This window comes from Echeneis naucrates, chromosome 3 (assembly GCF_900963305.1).
Source record: "Echeneis naucrates chromosome 3, fEcheNa1.1, whole genome shotgun sequence".
Classification (NCBI taxonomy): domain Eukaryota; kingdom Metazoa; phylum Chordata; class Actinopteri; order Carangiformes; family Echeneidae; genus Echeneis; species Echeneis naucrates.
This window is the reverse complement of record NC_042513.1, coordinates 10804810-10819950: the sequence shown is the minus strand read 5'-3', so window position 1 is coordinate 10819950 and position 15141 is coordinate 10804810. Positions and strand designations below refer to the sequence as shown.

Here is a 15141-nt window from a genome sequence, read left to right as displayed (position 1 = left end):
CACAGAGAGATCAAACTCCACACAGAAAGGCCCAAAGCCAATATGTATTACTGATCCATAATTTAATATAAATTGTGTTAAATCACAGTTGGGTCAGAGCCATTATTCTTGTATCTGTACTGTAGACGATACGGCTTTTAGATTTCCATTTCAGAACCAGTACATTCACTTGGACACACCCTGTACAAACACCACAATGCCCAGAGTGAATGAAAACTTTCCACCTCTTAGAAATGTCTTGTTTTGAGTTTGGGAAATTTGATGGGAAATTTGATATATATATATATATATATATATATATATATATAGAGAGAGACAGAGAGAGAGGTAGCAAGCGAAAGAGAAAGAGAGACAGACAACATGAATGGAATTAACATATTTTTAAAAATATTTTTAAAAATGTATCATTAAACTTGCAATAACTAAAGTGTTGCATTATTTAAGGTTTCTTTTCAAACCACATACTGTGCCCTGGCACTTAATTCATATGGTTAAATTATTTTGAATGAATTCATGGGAAAAAAAATAGCATTGATATTTATAGTGTCCTCAGAGTCTTCTTGTTTTGTTAACATGCAATAAATATCCCAGAGGAAATCCAATAATTTATGATTAGATCACCATGTGAAAGGAAGTTGGGAGCTATTTTTGTGAAAGCGCCTTCAATTTCTTTTTGCCGTGATTGGCTTACATGCATATCAACCATACCGCCGTGTGCTGTGAGCACAGCGGAGAACAAAAATGTGGACCTCTTGTAAAGTTGATAACATCAAGACAGTGTCTGTGACATAACAATGGAACAGCTGGGGGCTATGGAAGAGCTTGCCACTACTTATTGTTTGGATATGCATAAGAGGCTGTTTCCCTTAATGCTGTGCAAGATTGTTTTCAAATGGCCAGATAGTTCAAAGTTCAAACGTGGAGTGTATAGGATTTAGAAAAAGAAACATGAGAGGATGTGGGGAATAATGGCTGTTTCCTCTGTGTATTATTGTCTGTGATGTCAGTTAATTCATGGGTTTATAGGTCAGTGAAATCCATTTCCTGATATTCTGTCCTCTGATTGTGTTTTCGGGACCTGCAGCCAGAACACGGCTGCATTTTGGAAGAAAAAACTATCTGTCCTAATCAATAACATGCAAGGAGTTAGCTTACTTAACCCTTAACCAGGAGGTAGTGATGGCATTTGTTGTGAAAGGCTACGATGTGATAGCGGAAAAAATAAATGAGACGAGTTTAATTAAGTCATTGTCGATGGAAAAACTAACAGACAGCAGTGCCATCGAAGTCATCCAGGAAGATGTGCAGTGTGTATTCAAAACATCTAGAAGAGTTTTCTTTTCTTAGTGGTTTTAAATTATGAAATAGACTTTTTACCAACAGGGATTTTAAACGTTCTTACAAGTTTTACACAGAAGATAAGTGTTGTTTACACTTGCATTATATTTTATGATGTGGCCTCATAGTCTTATACTCAAAGATTATTAATTGGCAATTTCGAACTAAAACCACAATAGTCATTAGCAAAGGGCTAATGCTATGATGCAGTTGAAGTATTAGGAAACTCGGCTAAACCGAATGGATTTCAGCTTTTGTTAATGTCACTTACAATGTTCATGACAGCGAGGACATAGCCTTCCACAGCTTTGGTCCCATGATACTCCACCATTTTATGGTCAGCCACCACCAGCGTTTCCACCCACTTCTCTTTGCTGACTGAGCGTTGACGGATTCTCCTCCTCCTCCTCCGCTGGTGGTGCTCCCAGCGCTCCCGCTGTCTCTCCACATCTACAAGACTTAGATGGGAATCTTGAAATGGGGGGCAGAAATAAATATTTTTAAAATGTCTCACTACATCACAGCTTGGACTTTTAAAACAAACAATGTTTGGTCCGAGGTGGCAAGTAAAAATTCTTCTCCTTCTAAAAGTGCCAAGTTGGTATAATGGTGTAGTAGCTGACTTCAGGCATGTCCTTTAAAATGAGTTCAACCTATCCATGAGTGACACACCTGTGAGACTGATTCACAACACGGAAACCGTGCAAGTTCAATACTTTATTCACTAGCTCACAGCTCACTTCTCTGTTGGATGTTCAAAATTCATCCAAGGTTTATTAAATGAGCCCAGAATTTTAAGCAGCTAATTTATGAGCGCAGCACGATTCCATAGTAGTTAGCGCTGTTGCCCCACAATGAGAAGGTCGCGGGTTCGGTTCCCAGCCTGGGGCCTTTCTGTGCGGAGCTTTCATGTTCTCCCCGTGTCTGCGTGGGTTTCCTCCCACCGTCCACAGACATCATGTTTGGGTGAACTGGTAACTCTAAACTGTTCGTAGGTCTGAATGTGAGTGGTTGTGGGTCTCTGTTTGTTGGCCCTGTGATGGACTGTGAACCCGCCCTCACCCAGTGTGAGCTGGGATTGGCTCCAGCACCCACTGCGACCCGGAAATGGATAAGCGGTTGATGAATGAATATTAATTCAGGTTTTTTGGTACTGAATGTCTTAACAATAGGCTCAGCCTAACATGGGAGACTCATCATGGCAGATGTGCTGCCTCACTTGTGTGCTATTATGTAATTTCAAGGGACAAAAAAAAAGTAAATATGCAAGTATTTTAACTGTCAAGCAAACTTGACATTTCGTGTGTGTGTGTGTGGAAAAGGAGATTTACTTTTGAGGCCGCAGGTACTGTTGAGAGCTTGATTCCCTGAGATTGGATGGACAGCTGGACCCCAGGAGGGACGGGACACGTGGCGTTTGTAGATGGCGTGGGCCTGCGGTGCTGACGTCTCAGCGTTTGATTTCTCCAGAGGCTGAATGAAGAACTCCTCATCAGAGAATCTGAACAGTCCTGTCTGAAGAAAAGAGAGGCTGTGAGTCAGTGTTATGTTCATCTCTCTAATTATTTTGTTAAAATAGCCTGTGCATTACCGAGAAAGTGCCATAGTTCAAAAGAACTATCACATAAAGGCAGAAAACACATAAGGTGTTGATCATTCAGTAATTGTTTTAGTTATTATTTGAATTCATATAAATGGAAATTATAGGTGGTTTCCAGTATTTGATCGTAAAAGTTATACAAATATACAAAAAGGTAATCAGCATGTAAAATAATTGTAAAAAGCAGAACTACTGGATACTACCCACGTATCCACATGCAGGCTTTTTCTTAATAGGATGTTTAAAAATGAAGTCCAATGAATTTACTCTCAACCTAAATCTAAATTAAACAACAGCAGTATTATCAGATAGACATATGTGCACGAAATTGTTATTGTGATCTGTCGTGCAGAATTTTATGTCTATGCATTTTGTCTGCTGTACAGACTCTTATTTTCTTATTTTACATTTTATCTTGGTTCTTGTTTATTTTATATTCAACAGGAAAACAGACGGGGTGCAGTTTCTGCAGAAAAAAAATTTGATATGTCCTCAGCTTACAGGATTAGAGCCCAGTGAGCAAAACAACATGTCGTCTCGTGGCTGCTGTAGACATCAGCGAGACACGACAGCGACAGGGGAATGATCGCACCCTGACCTTCCCTGGCACGGTGACAAAAACAAATTCTAGTAGCCCTAGTCGTCTTTTCCTTTCACCAGCCTTGCCCTATATTTAATTTCCACTCAACACTTGCTACTATTTTCTGCCCCTCAGCTGTCACAGAGTCACAGCATCAGACATCGAAGCTCAGAATACACGGTCAGAGAGAAGCTGGACCACATTACAAAGTTCAAATCTGCTGCATGACCACAAGAAAAGTAGAATAAATGAATAAATGCAATGATACTAATGACGGTAAAACAAAATATCTCAAAGTATCAAACGATAGCTTTTAGTGACACATATATCACGAATGTTTGTGTGCTTCAAGTTGGACAAGCCAATGCAGGTCGGTGCAGGTAACCGAGGAAGCTACCATCCGAGGTAAAGTCCCACTACCCATAACGGTCGCACAAAGTCACTGACTGATCTTTACATATGAACTGTTCCGGTATCTCAGCTACACAAATACAATAGTCTGCAAGTCTAATCACAAAGCAGACAAAACCTCGGCGATCTTCAAAAGGAAAATTTTATATCTAAACTTCAAAACAAGGTAACCAGTGTTGTACAGTTTTTAGACAGAGCTGTCGGCGCCGCATTGGTTAGTGTTTCTACACCCTTGAACTCTGTGTGTGTGTGTGTGTGTGTGTGTGTGTGTGCTGTCACTCTGTAATTGTCTCAGCACCACTGTCTCCAACAATACCTCTGAAACCTTTATGTACCTGCGACTCCGCACCGAGCTCTTACATTGTTGTATTTTTACACCATCCCACACTGTGTAAGAACGCTGAATCCTTCCTCCCCACAGAACGCAGTGTCAGTATACATGCACATGAAAAGATACATTCGGGTTTATTTTTAAGCAGAAGCGTCAACAACAACAAAGCAAAGCAAAACAAAAACGTATGGATTTCAGAAATGTAACATGACAATAAAGCCGACTGTCTGAAACTCATTATTTCTTTAGCATGGCAGGATAGGGTTGGGCTTTTTTCAGTTAACGTGTGTATACACAGTGTTTGAAGCCAAAAAAGAGGAGGATGATATGATCACTTTTGTAACTTCAATTTTGCTAACAGTATGTTTCGATTTTGCAAAGTTTGTTTTGATACCATGGAAACTATAGTTCAAACTGTTTTTGTTGACAGACATACCCTCAGCCTCGGTGTGCCATGCCAGCAATTAATTCTCTGACGTAGGCAAATAGATTTTTGCTTTGCTTTCGTGCTTTGCTTTCATGGTGAGGACGCTCGTCTTGAAAGGAAATGATCCTAATTGCAGATGGTTGAATGCTCTAAAGTGTGCTCATGAAAATAACACAGCTAGGCCTTTTTAATGTGGCACTGAAATAACATACTGCTGAATTGCAGAATAAGATATACACTGTACCTGTGAGGGGCCAAAACCCCAGCCAGTCTATGAAGGGCTATCATACTTCAGTGTTTATATTATCACATCCCGATGATGTGATAAAACCAGCAATAGAGTCACCTGATTAAAAAGGGGATGAAGATATGATGGATGAATATAACTGCCTTCCCACATATACGCTTCCTTTCAGAGACAGGAATGGGGATTTGCATGACAAAGGCCGATGACTGCAGAGAGCAGTATGTCTGCCGACCTTTAACGCGGTCTTATTCTAACTCTAACCACCATCTTTCCTAAAGCTTTTTGGACACATCATGAAACCTCAACGAGGTTGCTGAATTGCCTAGAAATGACTGAATTGTAGGCCCAAGGGCCACTTTCGAACCAATTCACCTGCTTTATAATGCAAACACATAATCAGACAAAGACATCTGAATGCCTGGGTAAGAAATTGTAATAAACAACATGAAAGCATAGATCATTCTATCAGTAGCTGAGGCTGCTGGTGGGATAAATCGCCATGTCGCAAAGTTCAAATCCTCTCAAACTGGTTTCTTTAAACATGACAATGAGTTTGCTGTTCTCAAATGGCCTCCACAGTCACCAGATCTGAATCCAATAGGGCCCCACAGGGCTGAGGTGAGTCGGGAGTTATGAGAGCATGGATGTGCAGCCACAACAAATCTGCACCAGCTGCTTGATGCTGTGCCATTTTGATCATTTTAAATGATGATACTAACACACATTGTAATGCTTTGCGTGGGAAGAATCACAAAAGGATTTAAGTGTGTGATTTAAGGTCCTGTCTAGCATTTTTCAGTTTTGTCCCATCTAGTCTTGCTGCCGGGCAAGATTTCAAAGATGGGCTGTTATTTGCCTACCACAGCTGGGCTGACGAGAAAAAAAAAAAAAATCAAAATCTGGATGATTTTCCTTGCACAGAAGTGCAGATCTTAACTGCTGACATTCCTGACATCCTCAGTAATTGGTCACAGAGAGTTGTTATGGGAGGCTGCGGCTTCAGTGAGTTCACACCAAATACAAAGTGGCCACAGGGCTGTGTATTATCTCCAGTGCTTCTCTTTCTAGCTCACAAATCTATTTGTAATGACTGCTTAAGGAAGTACCGAGTGTTATCGATGTTGGAGAAGAAAAATAGTGCCATGTGTCATGCTTTGGCATAACAGGGGGAGCGTTAAAGCAGAGTGGTCATATGAATACTAAGAACTTTCTGTGCTAACACAACAAAGAGTTCACACTCACAATTTCTGATTATTATTCCTTAAAAGCTCATGACTTAAAAGGGAAAGCCAATGGATAGTAGCTCTTTCACTTACGTCACACACACAGGCACCTGCTCCCTAAACAGTCTGTCCTTCAGTTCCAGGGACAAAACTGAGATGCACATTTTCCAAATGAAGGAAATCAGGGACCTTCTGCTTTGTCAAAAACAAATCCAGCAAAAGGAGCTCACAGCATTCACTGGTCCATCACAAAAACACACAAAAATAATAGTAATAAAAAAAACAAAAAAACATCCACATTACTCATCTTACATTTACCACTAAAAGTTTGGATAGTCTGGAAAAGGGGAGAGCCATCGTCAGTACAAAAGCATTTCCACACATTTTTCCTAATTAAATTGAACACTAGGTCTGGAATGAAGGTTACAGTGTTGGCTATAAAGTGTTGACTTTTCAGCTTTGTAATCCGATGAGTTACCGTGACTGCAGCCAGAGAGAGAAAGTAAACAAAGTGGCTCACAGACGATGGGCAGACAGCGCACTGTTGAAGAGGGAGGACCACACAAGCGCCAATAACAAAAGGAGACAATTGCTGGTAACTTTAAAGGACAAACTTTAAGTGACACAACTTGACTCAGTAAATCTATCCAAATGCAAGCTATTATCAGACATTCTGTGGGAGAAACAGGAATAGAAACTTTTCTTGATAACAGAATTAAATCGGATATATGTTGCCACGGATCAATCATTGGATTCAGCTTGAGCCCCATTTTTTTCTGTTTGTTTACATTAAAATGAAAATTAAGTATAATCAGATGAGCTACTTTAAGTTTCTTTTAACTGTGTGGCATTGAATATTGTATGGTACTGAATATTACTTGGGAGATTCCCTTTTCTCATATTTCTAAATGGAAACATGCACATTCATTCTGTGCGTCCAGCCTTGAGCCTGAATCATGATTTTGAAAGTGGTGTGGTAACATTATTAGACACAAACTATGACTTTTGGATATCTTTTGATGGGTGGTTAAATTGCTTCCTCTCCTGTTTTGATATGAAGTGTGAATAAACGTGATTATGTCACTTGGCACTTTGTCAAACCCCTGACACACACTCAGTTGCGACTTTACTACATCTGGGTAAACTGCCTTTAATACAACAGCCCTGCAATGAACTCTCCTTTCTGAAGGCTAGGGGCTCTTGCTTTTGATGAAACAGTTTTTTTTGGTTAAACTATATGATTCATTTCATAGATGCATTCTGTGATGCTCTTTATGCTCACGTTCTTTTACATTTGAATGAATTTGCAAAAGTCACTATAATTCAGTTTTTGCTTTCATTGTCATTATATGATGTAAGCGTAAATTGATGAAGGAAATTTTATTAAAACTATTTAATACAATGTCTAAAATAAAACTAAATGAGAAAAAAGTTGAAGAAGTATGAATATTTTCTGACTGGCAATGCACTCTACACTATAAAGGCGAAACTACCATTGGCTCCTTGAGGTCCAGGGTGAATAATGGCCCTCACTGGTTGGCATGAGGGAAATATGAACTGTGAGATCCCAAATGCCCTGTTTTCTTAAGACAGGTGGCCCCTGACTGATTAACCTGGCCTTTGAAGGCCTCATTCATGGGGAGCCTGTGGAGATAGTCAGGAAGTGGCCTTTGTCACCTGTCATAAACATGACCGCAGGACGGGAAGGCTCATCGGACCCTCCCGGGGAAACGAGGACAAAGGACTACCACCCTTTGATCTCCCCAGATGTTACATGCATAAAACTAAACTCAAGTCACTGTGTAATTGTCAGACTTCACCTGGGAGAAAGAACGCTGTCCCTAATCCGCTGACTCGTTAGATATGACTGACTTGTTGCTTGCCTGTAGCTGATTTGTTGTAATGATCATCATTATTAAATCTTTCAAGTTTGGCTGTGTTGAGCACGTTCATTCTCTCACCTGGGAAATAGAAAATTGCCACCAAAGTTGGGCCAGTCCCTTGACTCCGATCCATCTGTCTATGTGTTTCAGATTATTTCCACCAAACTAAAAGCACAAACCCCCAAAACAACTGATGAGCTGAAGCTGGCTTTGGTGCAGTCCAGGCAGAGCGCCACCAGTGTGGACAGCATGTGTCTGTGTGGGTGGGAGGCTTCAGAAAGCTCATGTCTACAAAAGGATTAAGAATAAATTGCTTAATTAAACATATTTTTTTAAGTTTGTTTTTTCTGTCAAATTATTTTGAGCTTCCCTTTAAACAGGTGAAAACACAGGGGATTAGTCTGTATTTTCCAGAGTGACGCTTTCATTACTGGCTCCCTGCGGAGCCATTAACCTCTAGCAGCACTGTGCTGCACGTCTCTTCAAATGAATCCTTATTTTCCTTGTCTCTGCACACAGGAGTGAATTCCTGCAGGTGATATGATACACAGCTTCAAATGGTTTCACACTGTTCCAATATTCAACAATTTATCACGGTGTGCCATGAAATGCAAGGCCAGGAAGAACTTTGCCAAAACAGGGATATTTTATTCAAAATGTCCCAACCATGAAAAAAACTCTGCTCTGCAAATATTTCATGGTGAAGAATATGTATTCAACAAGTTTGTCAGACCTTGATGATACACACAAGCTTTGGCTCGGGATTGACAACTGGGCTTTTTTTTTTTTAAATAACCAGAAAACTTTGCTTACAGCTCCAAACAAGAGCCAGACACAACAGTCACCGTGCAGCATTCAATATGAGACACTGGTTGGTAAGCCTCTCCTCTCTATGTCTCATAATTAGACAGTCAGGGGCAAAGATGAAGGGTGGACTCGTCACAGGAAATCACCTACTACCCTTCTCTAAGATCTAGTCATGGTTTCTGGCGAAACCCATCCTGACTCTAACTGATGAAGAGCTTCGCAAGACTTACTACCCTGAGGAGTTTTGAACCATACTTTTTTTTTTCTTTTTAAGGTCATATCTCACTACAGTTGTTGAGCGGCATTCGAAATGAGTCGGAGGTCATCCCAATTAGTGTAGAGTTGGTTGGTTGTCCCCAGTGTATGTAGCTTAACTTTGCTCTCATAAACCACTGTCTTTGAAATGTTAATGATATAAGCAGCCTAGCAGTCACAGCAGCAGAATCAAAACCTCCCTTTCGACTCTTGATCTATGGTCAATAGCTAATTTCCCCATACACTTGACATTTCTTACAGTTTCTTTTCAGTTAGCTTATGCTATGTTAAAAAGAGCAGTGAGCATTTACAGGACTTGGTCAGCATACTGATTATAAACAGAAATCTGAAAGGGTTGACTCAGTGGGACTTTCTCATTTCAAAACAAATCAAATATTAAATGACGTCAACAGAAAATGAATGTGCAGTTTTAATTGCAAAAAAAAAAAAAAAAATGCCTGTGAAGATAGGCATTTATTCACTCAGATATACAACTTATAAAGCGGCACTCTATTGATTTTCAATATTAGTGAGTTAAAGATACTTAAAAATCAGTTTAGTTCAAATGTCCTATGAAGCGTCTTGCAAAAACTGATCATTTCAGGTGACATTGGGCCTGATTGCAATACATGTTTGGAGTAAAGCCAATGGCAACACAAAATTAATTTGCCAGGCGAGACTTTAAATTCAAGTTTATCGGAGTAAACTTTTCTAAATGTCCCACACTCTCAACAAACATCTTGCCTATGATCACAATACTGCATGTGTGATGAGGATAATTACATTGTGAGGACACTGGGGACAGTTGATCTTCATTGGTGGGAGTGTTTGAGATTATCTGCAATGTCTGAATGTTTGTGATTGATTGCTTTTTTTTTTTTCTAGCATGAAGCCTGCTGTTGTTTCAAATGACTTTCCCATTGTCCCGGAGAAATGCTACGGCAGTAGATGATGCAGATGATGCGTCAAAGCTGAAAACCATCTGTTGTCCATTTAAAATCTCTCCATAAAATGATGAGCCATAACGTTTCAATAAGGGCTCTGAAAATTCACAGAGGCAGAGCAGAACATAAATGGTTGGGTTTTGGTATGGGGGCCACTTTATCAGCTACACTCTGGAAGTACCAAGTTTGGTAACTAGTGCAGGCTCTACAGCTTACAAACATAATGTTCAAGGTCAAACTTGAGTACCACTAAGAAACTGTGAACATCTGTGTTAAGCACTAAAAAGATACTGTAGCCTCAGACACACACATTGTATTTCCGTCTTTGGTGTGCGCCTTTCCAAAAACTGCCCTTAAGTTTTCTTTTAAGTTTGAAGTCTGGACATTCTTCTGCACAGATTTTGATACAAGCTCTTCATTACATACACGTTACTTGGTTTGAATAAAGCACTAAGCTCAGCTCTGCACTTACGGTGAAGGGCATTTCAACACAACTTGGACAACAGTGAGTGGACCCGATAAAAAAAACTTGAAACCAGTTTGTTTATCCACCTACCAGTCCATCACAGGTACTCATGGCTGCGTTGCCTTTCAGAGTGGCTCCATCCCACACTTCACCTAGGAAATGGCACTGGAAGGACCCGGGAGGATGGATCTTGGCCCCATCCAGGCCACCATACCTCCTCTCCGTCAGGAAACCTGGAGCCAGCAGGTTTGGGTTGAGTGTGAGGTTAAAGTTCAAATTATGGCCACTGTGCCACAACTGATAGAAAACTCGATCTAAGTCCATTCGTCCTGCTGAGGCTGACCGGCGCTGTACTCGGCGGGCCTGGTGTGACAGGAAGTTGGACAGGAAGTGACCTCTGGCATCCACCCGGGTGGGGTGAACCACTTCATACTCTGGAAGATCCAACAGAAGTCTTCCTGTCAAAGGGTTGCAAAAGAGGATAGGTCAGATTGGAATGGTTATTAAATCATGGGGACGGGGAGGCCGATCAAATCATTTAGCGTCTGTAAAGCTTTAAATAAAACAGAAAAAGCTCAGAAAAACATCATTTTCATGTGTGACTGCAGCTGGTGACTTACAGTGCCTGTTGCAAGAAAACTGACAGACGCTTCTTTCACTTTGACTTTTTGATCTGTGGGTTTTAATCTGACATGAAGATGTTTTCAAAAGACATAAGAGCTAATTAGATTACTCAGCATCTTCCATGTTTGTATTTTTTTTTCTTTTTGATGATGTTATGCCTTTTACATTATGCTATTTCACCAGGCTTCATCAAGAAAGGAACAAAGAAAGCTAGAAATAATAATGAGGAGGTAAGCTGATTTGACCGTTTGATCTGCAAGGCCTGCCTCTCATAATACTGCTGTTGGCATCTTATTCAAGACAAATGAACAGAATGTAAACAATGATTTTAGTCTCTTTCCATCCAGGTAAGCAGTGGATTATCTTCTTAAGTGTCATCTGTGTATGAATGCTTCACCACAGGAAGATGGAGGATATGTTTGGCAGCCAGCTCTTTAGGGTGTCTCACTAAATGAGGAGCTTAAATCCCACCCACATTTTTATCTTGTCCCATTCGACCACAGAAGTAATATACACTTAAATTCCTTCCTTAATAAAATACAGCACAGAAATAATTAAGATGGAATATCCGCAGACAGAGTTACAGTAAAAACCAAAAGCATAGAAATTTATCAGGGGTTGTGCCTTTTCCCTTGGTTTTGATTTAATGCTAAATGAATGGCTGTCATATGTCAACCAAGCATGATTGGCACTCTGGATTCAAAGATTTGACTTTTCTAAATGCAAATATGCAGGGTGGTTGTGTGAGCACTGTGGTTGACCTCATTTCATGAAATTCATTTACTCCACCATTTCATGAAACTGATTTCATGACACATGACAAATATATCTGATCTGTAATAATTCCTCCTGAAGTCAGGTTGCTTTAGATAGCAGCCCCAGACTTCTTTTTTCCCAGCAACCTTGGCTAACTCTGAGTGGAGGATCCCGTGGCACTCCCAGGCCAGCGAGGAGATATAATCTCTCCACCTGGTCCTGGTTCTGCCCTGAGGTGTCTTCCCAGTTGGACGTGTCAGAAGCACCTCCCAAGGGAGCCGCCCTGCTGGCATCCTTATCAGATGCCCGATCCACCTCAGCTGGCTCCTTTCCACGCAAAGGAGCAGCCCTCTACTCCGAGTCCCTCCTGGATGACTGAGCTTCTCACCCTATCTCTAAGGGAGACCCAAGACACCCTGGGGAGAAAAAACATTTTGGCGGCTTGGATCCACGATCTTGTTCTTTCAGTCATGACCATAGGTGAGGGTAGGAATAAAGATTTACTGGTAGATGGAGAGCTTCGCCTTCTGGCTCAGCTCCCTCTTCAATCTGAGGTTTGACAATCGTTCTGACCCTTCTTTCCAGTACTTTAGGGTAGACTTTTCCAGGGAGGCCGAGAAGTGTGATACCTCTGTAATTCGCACACCCCCCCAGGCCCCCTTCTTGAACAGAGCGACCACCACCCCTGTCTGCACTGTCCCAGAGTTCCCTGAATTACTGTGGTTCAGAAGTTCCCCAAAGTGCCCTGTCCTATCACCTCTTCAGCTCAGACCAGCAGTGCTCAATCCTGGCTGTACACAGCTTGGATGGCACCCCATCTCCAAATCCAAAAGTCCAGTTTTCCCCCCTCCCCTTCAGGCGTCTGGTACACTGGGGTAAACTCCAGCACGGCAGGGGTGAGTTTCCCCACACCTGCCTGGCGCTTCATGCCTATGGCAATGCCTCATTGAACACAATAAAAACAATGCTTGGACTCTAAATGACAAAGATGTCCTTACAGCCTCTCATTAAGCAGCTGTGCCAGTAGGTTTACAAGAAAAAGAAAATGTGGAATCCAATGAAAACGCTTCAATAATAAAACATCCCCCATGCAAAAAAAAAAAAAAAAAATCTGACTTGTGTGGGTGGAAAACAATAACACTTGTAGCTACACAACAGTGTTTGGTTGTGAAGTGACTCTCAATGAGGGAACTGAACCACATGGTGGTTTATAAGTGGCTGGCAGACACAACTTATCAAGTTGATGTTAATTTCATTGTAAATTATTCAATTTGCTGATTTAATTGGTATTATGACCCCTTCTCTCACCGGATTCAACACAGCTAGTCCATCTTTTCAAGAGGGTTCCTGGATCTGAGTTATTTGTTGTTCTTGGTTTAAATCAACACTTTGTAACTCCTGTTTCCCCTCCGTCTTTAGTGAGACACACTTGTATGTAATGCCTGAGAGGATTTTCTTTGTCTCTCAAGGGTACACAGCTGATGTATACAGGAGACAGGAAGCATCCTGACTCCTTGCTCTGCTTACTTCTGCAAAATATCAGTGGAGGTGTGACTCACCCCCCCCACCCCACCCCCCCATGGGAAATTCTGCATCTTGCCTTCACTGGTGAGGTCAGAGGTCAGAGAGACAGCAATGTGTGGGTTTTGCTCAAGGGCAAGGGCAGATGGAGCTTGGCCTCTGAGGATTGATTGCAACGAAAAGTCTCTCCAATTACCAGAGTACACTAAGCCTGAGGCTTCATTTGCTATCATCATCCCAGGACTTTCTGCCTTTCTCACTCAGCACACACTGGACGTGGTGTTTCCATCAGTGAACACCGTCAAAGCGTGTTTTCGGGCTCACTAACCTGCTTCGGGCTTCAGTCCCACTGTGCCGCTCTCCAGGAGCGTCAGAAGGGCTGTGAAGAAGTGAATGGACAGCCGGCGGTCCAAACGGGCCATTTTGTCGGGACCTTCAGTCTGCGTTCAAAGCATTGAATGTCTCCCTGTAACTCAAGAGTCGACTCGTCCGTTCAGATGGTTTCCATCTGTGTTGGATGCGCTCCTCGCTTTGTCGCGGCCGTGCGGCCAAACTTCTCCCCGTCAGGTCCGAACATGGTGCAGCTCCGCCGGGGTCGCTGTTACCGTGTGCTTACGCCTTCACCGGCCCCCGGTGTCCCCCCATCAGCCTGCTCCCGACGGCCAAGTGACAGCTTGAAACTTTGCTCTGCAAACTTTGTCGGAGGGAGCCACCCCCACAGATGGGTGGACTTAAGACAATGGGCCATCTCCCGGGCCGGCTCAAGGCTTAAAGGGGAATGCTGCTCCGAGGAAGCGGACCTGGCACAGATCCCTCAGACTGAGGTGATCCGAGTTCTCTGCGGGTCAGATGAGGACCCTCTTACCCATTATATGGTTTTAACCATTTTATGCTTTTACTTTGGTTTGCTTATTGTTGTCTAAAAAAATACGAGTAAGAGAGAGAGAGAGAGAGAGAGAGATCTGAACCTCATACAAAAGTCGTGAACAAATTGTGAAAAATTTCAGATCCTGATCTGAAAGAATAAATAAATAAATAAATAAATAAATAAATAAATATGGGGCTCTTACTTGAGCCAACGACTTCAGCTCAAAATGTTGACCTGGCCCATTTGGAGATCTTCAATGCAGAACAGAGTGTATGTAGAAAGTCCACTCGGTCGTTTGGCTCTTCAGCTTTGTTCCAGCTGAATATTTGTGTGTTATAGTTGAAGTCAGCGCCCCCTCTGCCGGGGGAAGAAAGGCTCGATGGGCCACGGATGCAGGCTGGAGCCGTCAAACTCACTGACAACAGGAGCTCATCTATAGGAGCAGATGGAAATACGCTGTGTGCTGATCTGGAAACGTCATTCCTTCTCATTCTTAACTCTGCTGTGTCTTCTGTGATATGCAGATCATCCTTCTGCAGATAGACAGACAGACAGACAGACGCAGTTGGGTGTGTTTGTGTAGTTTTGTCTCGGATTGTGATGAGGTCTTGGTTTTTCTTCGGTTTTGGGCATGGCACCTGCACAGCTGCTGCTGGATTGGATGCGTTCTGCTTGTTTCTGTCCTGGAAATTCATTCCCTCTGTCACGCCTCGGTCCACCAATGGTGGCGCAGCTGAGGAGACTCACCTGTATAAAAGCCCGCTCCGGGTCAGCTCTCAGGCACAGAGGTGTGATGCGGATGGAGGTCGGATGGGCTGTGTTTCAGAGCTGGGGCACTTCGCCTCGGTGCGCTCGGTCTG

General features: G+C 42.2%; 1 protein-coding gene across 1 annotated transcript in view; it reads right to left on the bottom strand.

Annotated features, from left to right (window-relative positions):
• The window catches only part of adamts7 (a disintegrin-like and metallopeptidase (reprolysin type) with thrombospondin type 1 motif, 7), a 57972-nt gene extending 43948 nt beyond the window's left edge, over window positions 1-14024 (bottom strand). The window contains exons 1-4 of the mRNA XM_029498307.1: window positions 13742-14024; window positions 10603-10970; window positions 2670-2853; window positions 1610-1809 (exon numbers count right to left, since the gene is read on the bottom strand). Coding sequence (XP_029354167.1) covers window positions 1610-1809; window positions 2670-2853; window positions 10603-10970; window positions 13742-13835 — 846 coding nt within the window. The 5' untranslated portion in view covers window positions 13836-14024. The remainder of the gene's footprint in view (window positions 1-1609; window positions 1810-2669; window positions 2854-10602; window positions 10971-13741) is intronic.
• Between the last annotated feature and the right edge of the window lie 1117 nt (window positions 14025-15141).